The 15774-nt window shown below is 35.2% G+C and overlaps 1 protein-coding gene across 1 annotated transcript in view; it reads left to right on the plus strand.

Moving 5' to 3' along the window:
- Positions 1-15774, plus strand: part of Smp_152260 (hypothetical protein) — a gene marked incomplete at both ends in the record, with an annotated part of 96428 nt that overhangs the window by 20103 nt on the left and 60551 nt on the right. Inside the window, 2 exons of the mRNA XM_018793015.1 lie at positions 4425-4911; positions 7305-7534. Coding sequence (XP_018647570.1) covers positions 4425-4911; positions 7305-7534 — 717 coding nt within the window. The remainder of the gene's footprint in view (positions 1-4424; positions 4912-7304; positions 7535-15774) is intronic.

A 15774-nucleotide genomic window follows, 5' to 3' on the forward strand; every position in this document is an offset into this window, starting at 1 on the left:
TGAATCTTCCCATTGATGTTTAGGACTGCAGCTGGTCAGTCTCTTATTGGTATATGTGCATACTGTGTGTTTATCGAGGCAATACGCACAGTATGCACATATGCCAATTAGAGACTGACCAGTTGCAGTCCTAAACATCAATGGGAAGATTCAAACAAACAATAGTAAGTGAATTTCTATTTCAATATTTATTTGATTCTGAATAGTTTATAATAGTCAAGTAATAATCTATAAAATAGGTCTACTTTTTTAATCTTGAATCATTGATTTAACATTGACTAACGATTTTATTGTTTTCCTCGAAGATAAAGAAATCAAAAGATTAGGAAAGACATCTCACTTTGATATCAACTATAATCTGACTGAACATATATAGACTTAATCTTTAAGATAAAGTTGTTGTCTTTACAATATTTTTTTCTACGTTTCCATCCTTACCGATTTCTCAGTTTTTCTGTTTTCCATTTTCATTAAGTGTTTTCCCAACTATCCAGCATACCTAAATCACAATGAGTTTAAATTTGTCCTATTTTACAACTAAGAAAATATTTTAGCCTAATAATTACTGAGTTTCAGTTGTTTTGTTATTTATATTACCAGGCATTCAAAAAGAACCATTTATTTCATAGCATAGTAAATTGGCCTTACTGAAACCAATCATCATATACCATTGAGTTATAATATTACAAAACCCCTAATCGAAATCCAATTTAATCCATTTCGAATTTTTCTTAAAAGCAGACTCTTATCAACTCACAATGCAATACATTTTGTCATGTCCTTGATTTGTCTACCCACTTTCGTGCCGAGTATAACTTGTCTAATGTAGATTAAAACCTTGACGCAATAGGCTGACTGGCTTAACCTTGAGGCTAGTATGCGTGAGTTCGAAGCGGGAGTAGAGAGACGAAAACTATTCTATCCCTGATTGCCTGACAAGCACGCGAGAGAAGACAAGACAACTGGAACACTACTCGCTTTATTCCAATCCCGATCTGTTACCTGAATTCCGAATTCAGATTAGTGTAAAAAGATACATGAATAAATAGATGAGTAACCTGACGACAACGTACAATAATTAGGAAAATACAATTATGTCCAAAACTGGGGGATTAGAGTAGAAAATAGAGTACAAAAGGTTGCGTCTAAATTACAATAGCTTTGGAACAGAAAAGGCTATGGCAGTGAATCATATATCAAACAAAAGCTTATTATCTGTAGAATAGACTAGGGGCAAAAGTAAACGTTACAGTTTTACAAGCTTTGAATTAAATGAAATAACGTCCCCAAAATTAGCTTCCATAGTTTGTTAAGGCTTCTTGTTTCACTGTTCACATCACATTTCCACTCTATAAAATATATTCAGTGTTAGTATCTTTGTCAAAGTTGATTTATAATTTACTTGTGAAATTAATTGGAACAATGTAACTAGTGAACTATATTTCATTAAATGTCTGTATTTTCTTATCTTCTGTTGTTGTATTTTTGGTAAATATTCGCTTCAGTCTTAAGTAGTAGGGAATTTGAATGCCTACATTTCCTTAGCAACTCATTTATTAGGGTTTTGATTGAATTCTTAAGTATTTTACTATCTAATATGTGTAATTGTAAGACCGTTATTCATCATCATTGTCATTTTGATTTTTTTGTTCTTTTCTAATGGGGTTTATTTAATTAGGATAATAAAATACATATAAGGATATCTGTCCAGCTTTTCGCAGTTATAATCTGTCACTGAGCAGTTGTTCTCACTTAGTCTATTCATATATAATCTAACATGTTTGTATATAAGCAAGAGTATTTGATTTAGTTTTTAGTTGTACTAGACTGTTGTTCATCTGGCCATAGATTAAATTTCATTTCAACACAATCAAGATCTTTATCAAATTATGCTTACTTACTTACGCCTGTTACCCCTTGTGGAGGAGCATAGGCCGCCCACCAACATTCTTCATCCAACCCTGTCCTGGACAATCCTCTACAGTTCTTTCCAGTTATTATTCATCCTTTTCATATCTGCTTCTATTTCGGCCTTCCCCTTTTCCGATTCCCTTCAGGATTGATTGTTAGCGCTTGCCTCGTGATGCAGTTTGGTGATTTCCTTAATGTATGTCCTATCCACTTCCAACGTCTCTTCCTAATTTCCTCTTCAGTTGAAAGCTGTTTTGTTTTCTCCCATAAAACGCTTTTGCTGATGGTATCTGACCATCGGATATTGAGTATCTTACGTAGACAACTGTTTATAATTACTGGCACCCTTTAGACGATGGATGTAGTAGTTCTCCACGTTCTATCTTCGTACAGTAAGGCTGTCTCGACGTTCGTATTGAAGATTCTTACTTTGATATTAGTTGACACTTTTTTTGAATTCCATATGTTCTTCAACTGTAGGAATGCTGCCCTTACTTTGCCAATCCTTGCCTTTACGTCTGAATCGGATCCTATTTGTTTATCGATGATGCTGTCCAGGTAGGCGAAAGATTCCATTATGTGAAGATTTCCGTTATGTGTGATTGTGTTGATGTTCTCTGTGTTGTATTTAAGGATCTTGCTTTTTCCTTTGTGTATGTTGAGGCCTACTGATGCAGAGGCTGCTGCTACACTAGTTGTCTTCATCTGGATTTGTTGGTGTGTATGGGATAGAAGGACCATGTCATCTACAATGTCCAAATCGTCTAGCTTCATCCACGCTGTCAATTGTATACTGTGCTTTTCCTCAGATGTGGAGGTCTTCATAATCCAGTCAACCACCATAAGGGAGAGCAAGGAGGAGAGTAAGCAGCCATATCTTACACCGGTCCTCATTTGGAATGCATCTATCAACTGACCCTCATTCACGACTTTGCAGTGCAGTCTGTCGTATGAGTTCCGTATGATGTAAGCAGTCTTCTCAGGTACTTCTTAGTGTTGAAGAAGGTTCCATAATGTTCTCCTGTCCACACTGTCAAACGCGTTCTCACAGTCAATGAAGTTGATGTATGGTGACGAGTTCCACTCAATTGATTGCTCTATGATGATGCTTAGTGTCGTGATTTGGTCTGTGTACGACCGATCCTTACGGAATCCAGTTTATTGACCTGAGTGTGGTGCCTCGATGTCTGGTGGTTACAATGGGGCTGGTCTATTTAAGAGTTCTTCAAAGTGCTCTGCCCACCTGTTCCTCTTTTCCTGAATCTCAGTGATTGGCTTGTTTTATTTGTACTTGGCTGGTCACTGTGGTTTGTCATACTTCCTTGCCAGTTTTTTCGGTGTGTCATGTGGTTGTTTCATATTTCCTTCTCTTGCAGCTTTTTCCGATGTCGTTACTAGGTCTTCCGCGTATTTCTGCTTGTCGACTCTAATGCTCCCGTTCACTTGCTTCTTTGCTCCAGTGTATTGAGTTTGTGCCTTGACTTTCTGTTATTGTTTGGCTGCTGTTAATTGCTATCTTCTTGTTTTTCCTTTATCGAATATTGTTTAGGGTTTCGATAGAGATTCATTCCTTATGATGATGCTTCCTGTGACCCAGCACTTTCCTGATACGTTGAAATTAGTGTTTCTTTGATCGGTTTCCAGTTGTCCTCCATAGTAGATTCTTCTTCTTTGAGTAGATGTGTTAAGGCTCGGAACCTGTTGTTGAGAGTTATTTTGAATTCGATATGTTTGTCAGTATCTCGAACAAAGGTTGTATTAAACCTTTGTGATGCTGTTTCTCCAATTGTCTAACACTTTTTTAGCTTCAGTTTGATCTTGGAGACCACTAAGTTGTGGTCTGGAGCTATATCAACGCCTCTCTTTGTTCTCACTTTTTCCGTTTACCTGAATGTTTTATTGGTGCACATGTGATAGATCTGATTCTCTGTAGTGTGGTCCGGTGAGACCCATGTAACTTTGTGGATGGGTTTGTGTGGGAATATTGTGCCGCCTATAACGAATTTGTTGGATGTACATAAATGTGCGAATCTCTCACCATTATTATTCCTTTCTCCCAGTCCATATCGTTCCATGATGTTTTGATATCTAGTGTTGTTCATTCCGACTTTGTAGTTTAGGTCTCCCATCAGGATGGTGTGATAGTTTCTTGGGATCTTCGCTTTGATTAATTGCAGCTTCTCATAGAACTGATCTTTATTGTCAACGTTGCTACTATTTTTGGTACATAGCAGTGGATATCATTCATTGTGATCCCCTCCTTTGTTTTGAAGGATGCTTTGATGATTCTGGATTCATGAGCTTCCCATCCGATAAGTGCCTTACATGCTTCTTTGGACAGCATCGGAGCAACTCCCTGAGTGATTAGCATATACATTGACGCAAATTTATATTTTCTATAGTTATTCTTTGTACAAACAAAAATCATTGTCATAAATGTAGTAAAATTTTTTTTACGTTCCTCGTGTCTTAAATAATTGTTTATCTGAAAATGGTGTCTTTCGTTTTTTCAGGTACGTATTGCAACATTAGATTGTGTTGCTGTCGTAGCTCATCATCTTGGTACTGATAATTTGGATTGTTTACTAATTGTTGTATCACAAGCAGATAATTTCTTATTAAAAACTGCTGGGAATTTTTTACAACAATCGTATCTAGAAAAAGATGATAATCATAATTCAAGTACAAAATATTCAACATTAACAGAAGCTGTACAAAAACGATTGATTAAATGTCAATTACCACAGTTGGATAGTCATTCACGTGTGATAAGAACAAATAATTATAATAATGTACCTGGTGCGTGGATATTAGTTAATACACTCGGATTAAGTTCAAACCAGAATACAGATTCACACTTAAAATCCCACAATTCCACTGGCGAAGGTTTTAATACCAATACACCTAGTACGGTATCAGGGATTCAGCCGTCACAGTTTACAACTTCTACAACTCAATCGGATATATTGTCAAATCGATCAATAGCTGAGAAAGTGAAATGTAAGTTGGGTTGTTTTTTTATCTTTAAATGTCTGTTTTACTACATCCATTAACATTTTACAGTAGACATTAATCGAGTGTTTACGGAAATCAGCTATGCATAACAATATTTTACTAACGATTTCTGGTCTAGACTCTGAAGTCGTTTAGGCCCATTGAGCCTGGTGTTATGTCATAATGCACGTCGAGTGTGTGGTGATACAGTCCTATCTTTGCTTGACGTAACTATCTGATAACTTGATCTCCATTTATTCTTCATAAACCACTGGAATCTGATGTGGTAATGTTTACAGATTGAACTGAGAAGGGCATCTACAAGGATCCATCGGGTAATTCTAAGGTTCATAAACTCTGAATTAACAGTGATACCATCAAACATAAGGCACAGTACACCGAACCTTAGGATGCTCCGTACTTTTTTGACCTTAGAATCTACGAGATTCAAATACTTTTTAAGAAGTAGGATATGTTTGTTGTATCATCTCATTTTAATTTGGGTAGAAAAATCAGTAGCCCATTTTCTTTAGCTGTTTCTGTGAACTCTATTTTGAAGATCTTAAAGTTAAACTTTGGGCATTAATAATTGAAATTAACAAGACTTCCATTACTCATCTACAGTGGTAGTGGTGATTGGGCGGAATGTGTTGAAGTCTAAAAGATTCTAGTTTAGAAATTTAGTTTTCATATCCCCTGATTTGTTTTTTTTATCGTATATAAACTAGTATATCAATTAAGATACTTTGTATGACAGGATATGCATATTTATCTCAAAGTCGGTAAATTGTCAACATATGATTTGAGGGTTATTTAGTCATCATTAGTGACATGAAATGTCACTATTAATTTAACCTACTTTCTAACCATATTGGCAATGTCTTTTTGAGATGTTGTGGTATGGTGAACTTAGACCTTGTTGATGGCCGGCTATAAGAATTGTTATAAGCTGTGAGCAAACACATGGTAAAATAGAATTTGCACCTAACTGGATAATCTATTGATATTTGGGTTGCCGAACAGTGATTCCAATCTAGTGTAATAAGCATTAACAGACACTACCCGTATTTCATAGTCATAAAACTTATGAAACATCGGTTCGATTAATACGTCTTTGTTTAATGCGTCACTAAAATACTTGACTAGATGATTCCCATCTCTTTACGAAATACCTTGGTTGTAAAATTGAACACTTCCAAGTTATTCAATTAAAGTAATTACGCTAGCCTATTTAAATTTCGTTTCGCCTTTAAATCCACATGAAAATGTTTAAATGCTTGGACCTCATTATATACAATCTCAGCACGAGAAGTATATTAAATACTAACCACTTTACAAAATGTGATATTTGGTAGGCAGTTTTATGCCCAACCTTTTCTGTATTTAATTGCATACTTCAGTTAAGTCATTCATGGTCAACATAGGAACTAACATTATTGTGTACCGGCTCAATTTATCAAATCTTACATCAGACCAGTTAGCAAGAAAATGAGAGGTTAAGAAAAGACTTAAACAAACAAAATACAGTTCATAAGGGATAAGTGAATTTTGTTAAAAAAAAGAAGAGAATTATAGAATGTCACTTAGATGTACACGTTTCATTATTCACCAAACATCAATAATACGTGAATTCATGAATGATATACTTCACCTACAATCTTGATAAAATCGTGTATTAATTATCAGAAGGGGTTTTGTGGAGATTCAGTATTTTCATAGTTGAAAGCGTGGGTCAATTGAAGCTAGACCACTATGGAAAACCTGGAAACACTGGACAGCCGTTTCGTCCTAGTACGGGACTCCTCAGCAGTGCGCATCCATGGCCCCGCACTCGCGAGATTCGAACCCAGGACCTATCCGTCTCGAGCCAGAGCCCTTAACCGATAGACCACTGAGCCGGCATCCAACGGTGTTAATGTCTAACTTCAACTGATCCACGAAGTTGAGCAACCATTCACCAATTGTTTTCAGTGAGTTGTTATCTCACAACAGACGTGGTTTGAACTCCACTGGTCACTGCTTCTCACTAGAACTCCTGGATGTACTTCTCGAAGTCAGTCACTAGTGAGCATATGATTATAATAATTATCAGAAGGGGGTTTTGTGGAGATTTAGTATTTTCATAGTTGAAAGAGTGAGTCAATTGAAAATCGTGTATACCAATATGATGCTGTTACTTGTTATGTAAGTCTTTATTTAAACAGCATATATCAAATTAGTGTTTCTCCAATCCTTCTTTTTCTTTGCATTGATTTCTGTTTTTCTCTCACGTGTTCCATTTTACTTGTTGTTAATAAAGGAACTTAGTTTATTTATTCCATTCTCGTCACTGTATTGTTTTTTCTCTCTCTCTCTCTTTCTGTTTCTTTTTAAAAATATTTTATCCACATTATCTAAAGCTAACTATCGTCGCCGACCTAGTGCTGGTTTAACACACAGACAAAAACAACTCCCATGGGATCCAAGGATCAGTATTGATTTGTCTAGTTCATATCCAAGTAAAAAATCATCACGTTTAATTCGTCGTAATTCTAATTGTAATTTATTCACTGTCAATAATTCTAATAATTTACCAATTAAAAACAATCATATTTCTAATCATCTTGTAAACAATATTGAAAATGATATGGTAAGTTGGTGAACAACCAATGATAACTTGTTGTATTTTTTTAAAAAAAATTTCCCCAAAGTTATCGTTTGATGTTGTATAGAGTTTGTGTAGTGAACGAGAACTCAGGTGTGGATGACCAATTTATTGTTCAATGTAAGATTACTGGGTGCTTTGGTAAAATATGAAAATTATACATTGAGTACTTCATTTGCACATCTTCCATCAGTTGTGTCTTACAAACTTCATCGTTCTTTTATCCCAGTTATTGTAATTGTTTTCTGTTTTCATTTCTGTTCTCTTCAATGCGATTTTCGCAAACTTTTGACTGGTGTTATATACTACTTCTATCTGTCAACATAAGTAGCATAAGAAAATTTTAGAGTTTTTAGATGATGCTTGAATGGAATTGAGTGAATGCATATGTGTATATTAATTAAACGATATGTTGGTTGACTAAGGTTTAAAAATTGAATTATTACTGAATTTCTGATCATTGTTACATGTCTTCTATATCTAGTAATCCTTAATCTTAATTCACTTAAAGTGAAGTAGTGTGAATAAGAATACAAATGTGTTGGAAACTATATACATATTTTATAAGAGAAATAGCTTCATATTGAATAGGAATGAAAAAAGGTATTTTTACCCCTTGAAGAATTACAGCTTTTGTTTTTTATCTCACCGACTGATTTTCCTTTTCCCGAGTTTTTTATGCAAAATAATTTTACAAGTTAACTAACAGAAAACTGATTAAAAGTTACGTGTTTTTTTAATTGATACACATAATCATAATGTTAAGTTCTCTACTTGAATAACGCAGAATACAGTTTACGACTACGACACTCGGACGTTGAACCGTCGCAAATCAGAAAACGGAAGTAAAGCTGGAGAAGTGTTTCATTGATAAGAATCGAAATGTACAGAAAATCACGGGTATTTATAGATATTAACATTTGTTAAATCAACACTATGATTCGGCGAATCAGCGAAGAGACATATTAGGCTACTGTCCAATAGTAACATGTCACGTTGATATTCTAAAAAGCTCCATCATGTTCTGATTGGATGGAGACTCTTCGGCTCCTTTAGGGACTCTGGAGGCTCCACTGTAGTTATCGGAAGCCGACTCAACACATAACTGCTCCATGTGTTTTTGATGAGAATCGTTCAATGAATTTATTTCTATAACATTTTTAAGTCGAAACACCATTCACACCAATATATTCTGTCGATTGTAGTTTTCGATGGTCACTGTTGGAGAGCTATATACTAGAAAATACAATTATCCAGTGTTCTTTAGTTTTCATTGTATCTTTAGCTGATACCGATCTATATTGAGTGATCGCTAGTTCAAAGTTAGCACTCCAGTCAATCGACATCTAAATAATGTATGTTCTTCTCGCTGCATATTCCCAGCAACTACAGTATCTCTGATTGGGCCTTTTGTAACTTGTACAACAAAAAGTTGTACATTTTTCAGAAACGCATCTGAATAGGCTACGTGATTTAATAGCCATAATGATGTATTAAAACAAACAAAATTAGATAACTTGTTGAAATATCTAGATAGCAGAAACAGGTAGTCCAAATGTTCGATCAGGCCACCTAACAGTGTTTCTGAGAACAATCCTGTGGTTGATGGACCTCCAAACTCTAAGCAGGAAGTAACCACAGCCAGCGATGGGGATACTGAGAGTTAGAGTTCCCCAGTGTATACCAACCAAATAGACACGCAATATTCTACTTCCCCGAAAAAGAAAACAGTGATGAAAAAGAAAAGATTCACCAGGTATCATGATTTGAGCATTGAAGTTAGTTTGTTTGCATTATCCAGTCACTCCTTGTATTCAGTCCCAACTGTTTGGACGGGGTGAAAAAAGGGTGGAACTACATTTTTTGAATTTAGAGAAAAATTTAAATACTCATTGCTGAACATTGAGAATTCAGTCACTAATTTCACTCATTTAGTCTTTTTGTTTCTTTTTTCTGTAGAATATTTTAAAACTAAGTAAGCTCTTTGATACAGTTTAGTGCTTTTACTCCTTGATGTAATATTTACGAACTAATAATAACCAGATCTTAGCACAGATGCCTTTGAAATGAACTCAATAATCCAGATTCACTCGATGTGTTTCTATTATATCAAATGTAGATCATTGCGAGTTCAGTTACTCATTTTTGTGAAAATTGAAATAACACATATGTGCGATTAATTAGATCGTCATCAGGTTTTACTCTTATATACAGGAATACTTGTATGAAACTTTCCAACGAAGTCAATTTGAGTCAGTAATCACAATGAAATAGATTGTATACCTACTCATAATTGGCAGAAAGTACAAATTAACAGTAAGAAAACAGGTGTTCTAGTGTAGTGGATGCTACTTATAAGATTGCTTGTAAGTGGTATGTATCAAAATGTGGCGTCGAAGTTATCACAGCCTTCCGACGGAGGGAAACGTTTAAGTGCATCTAAAGCACGGCCTAACTAGAACAGTTGATTACTATATTAGAAGGCAATTTGGTTTTCAGAACACATCGCAGGAAGAAAATGTATTACCAGAGACTACATATCAGTATTATATAGGATGCACATATGGCAATAAGAGACTGGTCGATTGTAGTCATAAACATCAATGGGAAAATTCAATCAAACAATACAAAAATGAATTCAAGCTGGGAGATGTTTACTCATTCTTTGATTATGTTGCCTGATAGTACACCCAATGCAGCTATCTCTTCAGCAAGAGCTGCATTTTTGAATGAGCATTAAGGGGGCCAACTCATATATTTTATACTCTGTGTGGGTAGATATTATTGGTTTGCTAGAAAATGTCGACGCAAGGTTGGCTGCGTAGAATGTCCTATTCACTACTCTTGCCAATCTATCTTGTTAAACATCGCTAGTAATACCACCGTTGAATTGTATCTTTAAGAAAAGAGGTTTCTCACGGGTATTAAATATCTCCAGCTGATTTTTCCGTTATATATGTTATTTTTTAAAATCTCGGATAGCCGATGTCCGCCAGAATGCAGCTGATAAACTCCAACTCTTTCTTTTATGATATCATTTGAGCGGATTTTTTCTCTGCTTATGAGACATCTAACCAGGTTTTTTTGTAGTGGATGAGTGTAAAACTATAGAAGTGTGTATTGGCAAAGTGAGGAGAACTTTCCATACACGTTCCTACTTCCGCCATCTCCCTGTCTACTTAATGAGATATCAATGAAATTTGATTTACCTTCAAATTCGTCCTCACCATTGAAAATGATTCCCTGGTGTACGTTGTTAAGCTGATTTCGGGGCTCCTTATTATTCTGACTTACCACAGTGTGTGTGTCATCGATCTAGCAGCAGTATGGATCTAGTTTTTTTGTCAAATTCGGTTAATAAATGTTTATAGTCCTATTTACTCTCTTAAAACAAAGTAACCGAATGAAGATTTCAAACTTTTAACCCAATAGATAAACGTTAATCATTTTGGAATAAACACCGAACAACCAGTTCACATATTCCCTTAACAGTTCAATTACGTCTGTTGTGAGATAACAACTCACTGAAAACAACTGGTGAATGGTTGCTCAAACCTCGTGGATTGGTTGAAGTTAGACATTAACACCTTTGGATGCCGGCTCAGTGGTCTATCGGTTAAGGGCTCTGGCTCGAGACTGGTAGACCCTGGGTTCGAATCTCGCGAGTGCGGGATCATGGATGCTCACTGCTGAGGAGTCCCGTAATAGGACGAAACGGCCGTCCAGTGCTTTCAGGATTTCCATGGTGGTCTAACTTCAATTGACTCAAGATTTCAACAATGAAAAATACTGAAATCTCCACAAAACCCCTTCTGATTCCCCTTATTATTTCTTATAATTCATTCCATTTTTTCATCTCTTTAACTGTCCATTATCTTTAGTCTGATTAATTTTTCAGATTTACTCTTCTAATTTATAACTATTTATTTGAATGATTTTTTTCCTCAGTTGGCTACTACTACTACTACTACCGCGAAGCACTAGAAAATCAATTGTCCTAGTAAAAAAAGAATAGGGAAACAAACTCCTTTCATCATTCATTCCCATATATGTATATATATTATTCATTAGTTTTAGATTTCATAAGTTTTGATCATAAATATTTTATTACACAACTTTTGTATTTTATGTAGTCATTTAAGAGAAAAAAAAGAAACACACTAGTTAGCGACAGTACCATTTCTTCCTCAATGTGTTCCTCACTATCAAGCTAATCTATGGTATATATATAGATGCCAGCTTTTCGTATTGTCAATCGTTTTCTATTTTAGAAACGAAAGCCTGAAAAAATGAAAATACCAAACGAAATATATTTTATTAAAGAATAATAGGAAAAAGGAAATATACTAAACAGAATAATGAGACTTGTCAATCATATATAAAATAAAACATAATTATATAATTTCTTATCAGGTACTCTACAATTAGAAAATCTAAATTAATAATTCACAAAACAAAAATTGGGCAAGTTTAAGTCAGAGTACATCATTTACAATTGTAATTTTTTAATAGTTGAGATGATGAATCAATTGAAGGCAGACCACCATGGAAAAACTGGAAGCACTGGATGGCCGTTTCGTCCTATTGTGAGATGCCCCCCCAAAATGCCCTGGCACGGCCGAGAGTGGGGATAGTCCACTCTCCCTCGAAAAATGCTGTCACATGGCCACGTGCATACAAACACTGCCAGAGAAGTCCTACTCTCTGCCTTCTCTCTGCAGGGGTGTTGTTTACGAAATTGAGTGAACGATAAGCGAATATCCAGCGCTTTAACCGGATTGATGGACATAGAGGGTCCACCTGGAGGAGTTGGAAAACCCTATCATCAAACCAATGGTGCACACGGGCTGGCCCCAGTATCCTGACGGAACAAATGGCGTATGAATCAATCGTTGGTCACTGGCTACCATGGGACTGCATCTCCTCACGATTCTCCACTGCCTTGTAGATCAGACCTTCAGGTCGAAGGCTCCGGGTGTGGTCCCCTAAGAAAACCACCTGTTTAGGTTTGGGCACCCGGGCAGTATCGTAGCCCTCATACAAACCAAATGAGATTTGTGTGGCGCATATGTATCTGGTGCCCCATTGCACCAATATTTATGTGTTCAAATAAATAAATAAATAAGTATGAGATAATAACTCACTGAAGACAATGATGGATGTGTAGTTCAATTTCATGGATTATTCTAAGTTAGACATTAACACCGTTGGATGCCGGCTCCGTGGTCTTAGAGGTTTAGCGTTCGCGCACGAGATCGATAGGTCCTGTGTTCGAATCTCGCGAGGCGGGATTGTGGATGGGCATTACTGAGGAGTCCCGAAATAGGACGAAACGGCCGTCCAATGCTTTCGGGTTCTCCATGGTGGTCTAGCTTCGATTGACTCATGATTTCAACTATTAAAAAATTACTATAATATCCAGAAAAACCCCTTCTGATATTTAAAATTGTAACATGCCAATCTAGGATTGTTCGTTGAGTAGTCTCATACTATTAAGAAACGGTCGTTCAGTGCCTGCAGATTTTCAATGGTGGCCTAACGTTGATCCATTCATAATATCAATCTAAACACAACAATCTTTACCACCCTGTACTGATATAAAATAAAATCGTTAATGTTTGGTTGACTAATATAAAGTGTTCACTTGAAGAAGTTTATAAGTGAAATCAAATTGTGAGATAAATGATCAGAATAAATATTGTCAACATGGGGTAAAAGACAGAATAATCTAATTACAAGTCACAAGTTACGTAATATGTAGAATAATATGAATTAGATCAGGTATAATAGATAGGGTTGGATGCTGAATAAATTTCTCATAAAGGTTAGCATGTGTAATAATAATGACAATGGTAAGATGTTTAGATAAGTTTAGGAAATAAAAATGAATATTAATCAAATTACGTTACCTTATTATAAAATTGATTATTAACTAGTTGGCCAGGGTAAAAGGAGCGGTTGAACATATTTCTTTTGGATACTAAGCTCTGACTTTTTGATCCGGATAGCAATTGCCTCAGCCGTCTGCAGGATTCTTAATCTAATGGAATCAAGTAGGTTGTTGTTAACACGATATATTATTGCAAAAGTTTGTTCCATGATGTCTGTATGCCCTGTTTAAATTAAATGGGCTAAAATGGAGTTGTTAATCGTTTTAACTACACATTTGCTTAACCACACTTAGAGGTGCTCACGAGGCCGAATGTACAAAATCCTAGAACATCTGCCAATATAATTTGCTCCATAGTACCAGTTGAATTGATAGATACTGGAAGAAGTGGCTAGTCTAGGCTCGTTTTCATTGTGTTTATGTTTAACTTCAAAACAGAGCGTGACTAAATTAAAATCATTAAGAAACAAAAAAAAGTATTTCGTCGAAGAAAAATTCCTTTCCGATTATTTTATTTTCAAACACTGTATAAGACTAGTGACAGAAAAAAGTGTACGTAGCAGGAGTTAAGATCATCTTGGTCTCCACTCCAGGTTAATCTTGTCAGTCAGAGTATTTCACTAGTTAAAACCTAGAATTTTAGGCTATAGACGAAATAAATTCATTTAGTATTGTTTGTTTGAATCTTCCCATCTATGTGTTAGGACTGCAACTGGTCAGTCTCTAATTGGCATATGTGCATACTGTGCGTATTGCCTCGATATAGGCTTAATTCAAAAGCATTGTAAGTAGAGATGGATAGTGGCTAGCAGTGGAATCCAGCTCGACGCGCGTTTCGTCCTATTTAGGTTCGAGTCCCAGAGTGAACATCAAATCTGAGACGCGAATCCATCAGTGAAATAGACTTAGAGGAAATCAACTGGTTTTTTGGAGCCTTATGGTTTAAATAACGAATAGATGTTACTGCTGTTTCCACAGGGTAAAGAAATATAACAGAATTCTCATTCGCATATATTCTCTAGATATTAATGAGCATCGTATTCATAGGAATATCGGTGTGAATTTACTTGAAAAACTTAACCTATAGTCATACTGATTTCGTAATGATATTGGATCATATATCCAACATATTGTTCGCAATCAAAGTTCCATATCCACTAGATATGCATCTTTAAACCCATGAAAACTCATTTCATTGCATAACTCTTCGTTTTCATTCGTTCTGTACTCTTAAATATGCATGATTTTGTGCCGGTAAAGTATGAATTATAGAATATTCATCTTTGTTAATGTGATTACTGATACTAGAAGTTTAAAACTAATCGCTTTCAATACTATTACAGTGCAGTGATTCACTAACCTATTGAGTCACCATCTTTCATGCACTACAACCTCTCCAAGTTTATTAGATAGAAAATTCTATCATCTTATTGTTTACGACTAATTACTAGGTTCCATTGTTGTTTTTTTCGACCTTTTTTATTTTATCAAAGTTTCATAACTTCATTAAATCTTTGTTTTAATCAAATCCTAGTGTTGTTTACCAACTTTCTCTAGTTTCCCCCTTCATGTCATTTCCTTCACTAATATTGTAGTGAACAAAACAACGGTTGGGGACAATCGAATGTATTTAAGCAAACATTACAGACTATCTCAGTAAATTCTGATAACCTAACAATGAACAGTCAATTTGCAAATTAACAACCAATTGTTTCAATCTTCTCTGTTTCTTCCCTAATTTCATTGCTCATGCATTTTGCAAACGATTGCGCTTCATTTCAGTTCTTTGCTCATCGGTCTTCTGCCAAAATACATTCTATGTATGACCAACACCATATACTACTTATATAGATATAAATAGACCACACCACAATATTATATAAGGGTTCCTAATTTTTTTATTTTATGATTTATGTTTAATGGTCATTATCTTATCCCTTCCTTTGGTTAACAATATATTTTTTGGTTGTTTTTCATTCATTCTTTTCATATATATATGAACATAGATTCTATTTCTGTTTACTTTTGATTTCCTGTATAGACATGAATATATATATATATATATATATATATATATATATATATATATATAGTGTTATTTCGTGGAAGATTTAAAAAAGGGTTTGCTCATTATTGTTGTTAAGTGATAGTGTGGGAGTAGCTGGTATATATCCTCTCACAGAAAAAAATATATAAATCATACTTATTATTATTACTATTATTACTACTGGTACTACTATTACTACTATTACTAGTACTACCACCACTACTACTACTGCTGCTGCTACTACTACTGCCACTACTACCACCACTGACTATTCCTACTATTGAAATT

Source organism: Schistosoma mansoni, chromosome 1 (assembly GCF_000237925.1).
Source record: "Schistosoma mansoni strain Puerto Rico chromosome 1, complete genome".
NCBI lineage: Eukaryota > Metazoa > Platyhelminthes > Trematoda > Strigeidida > Schistosomatidae > Schistosoma > Schistosoma mansoni.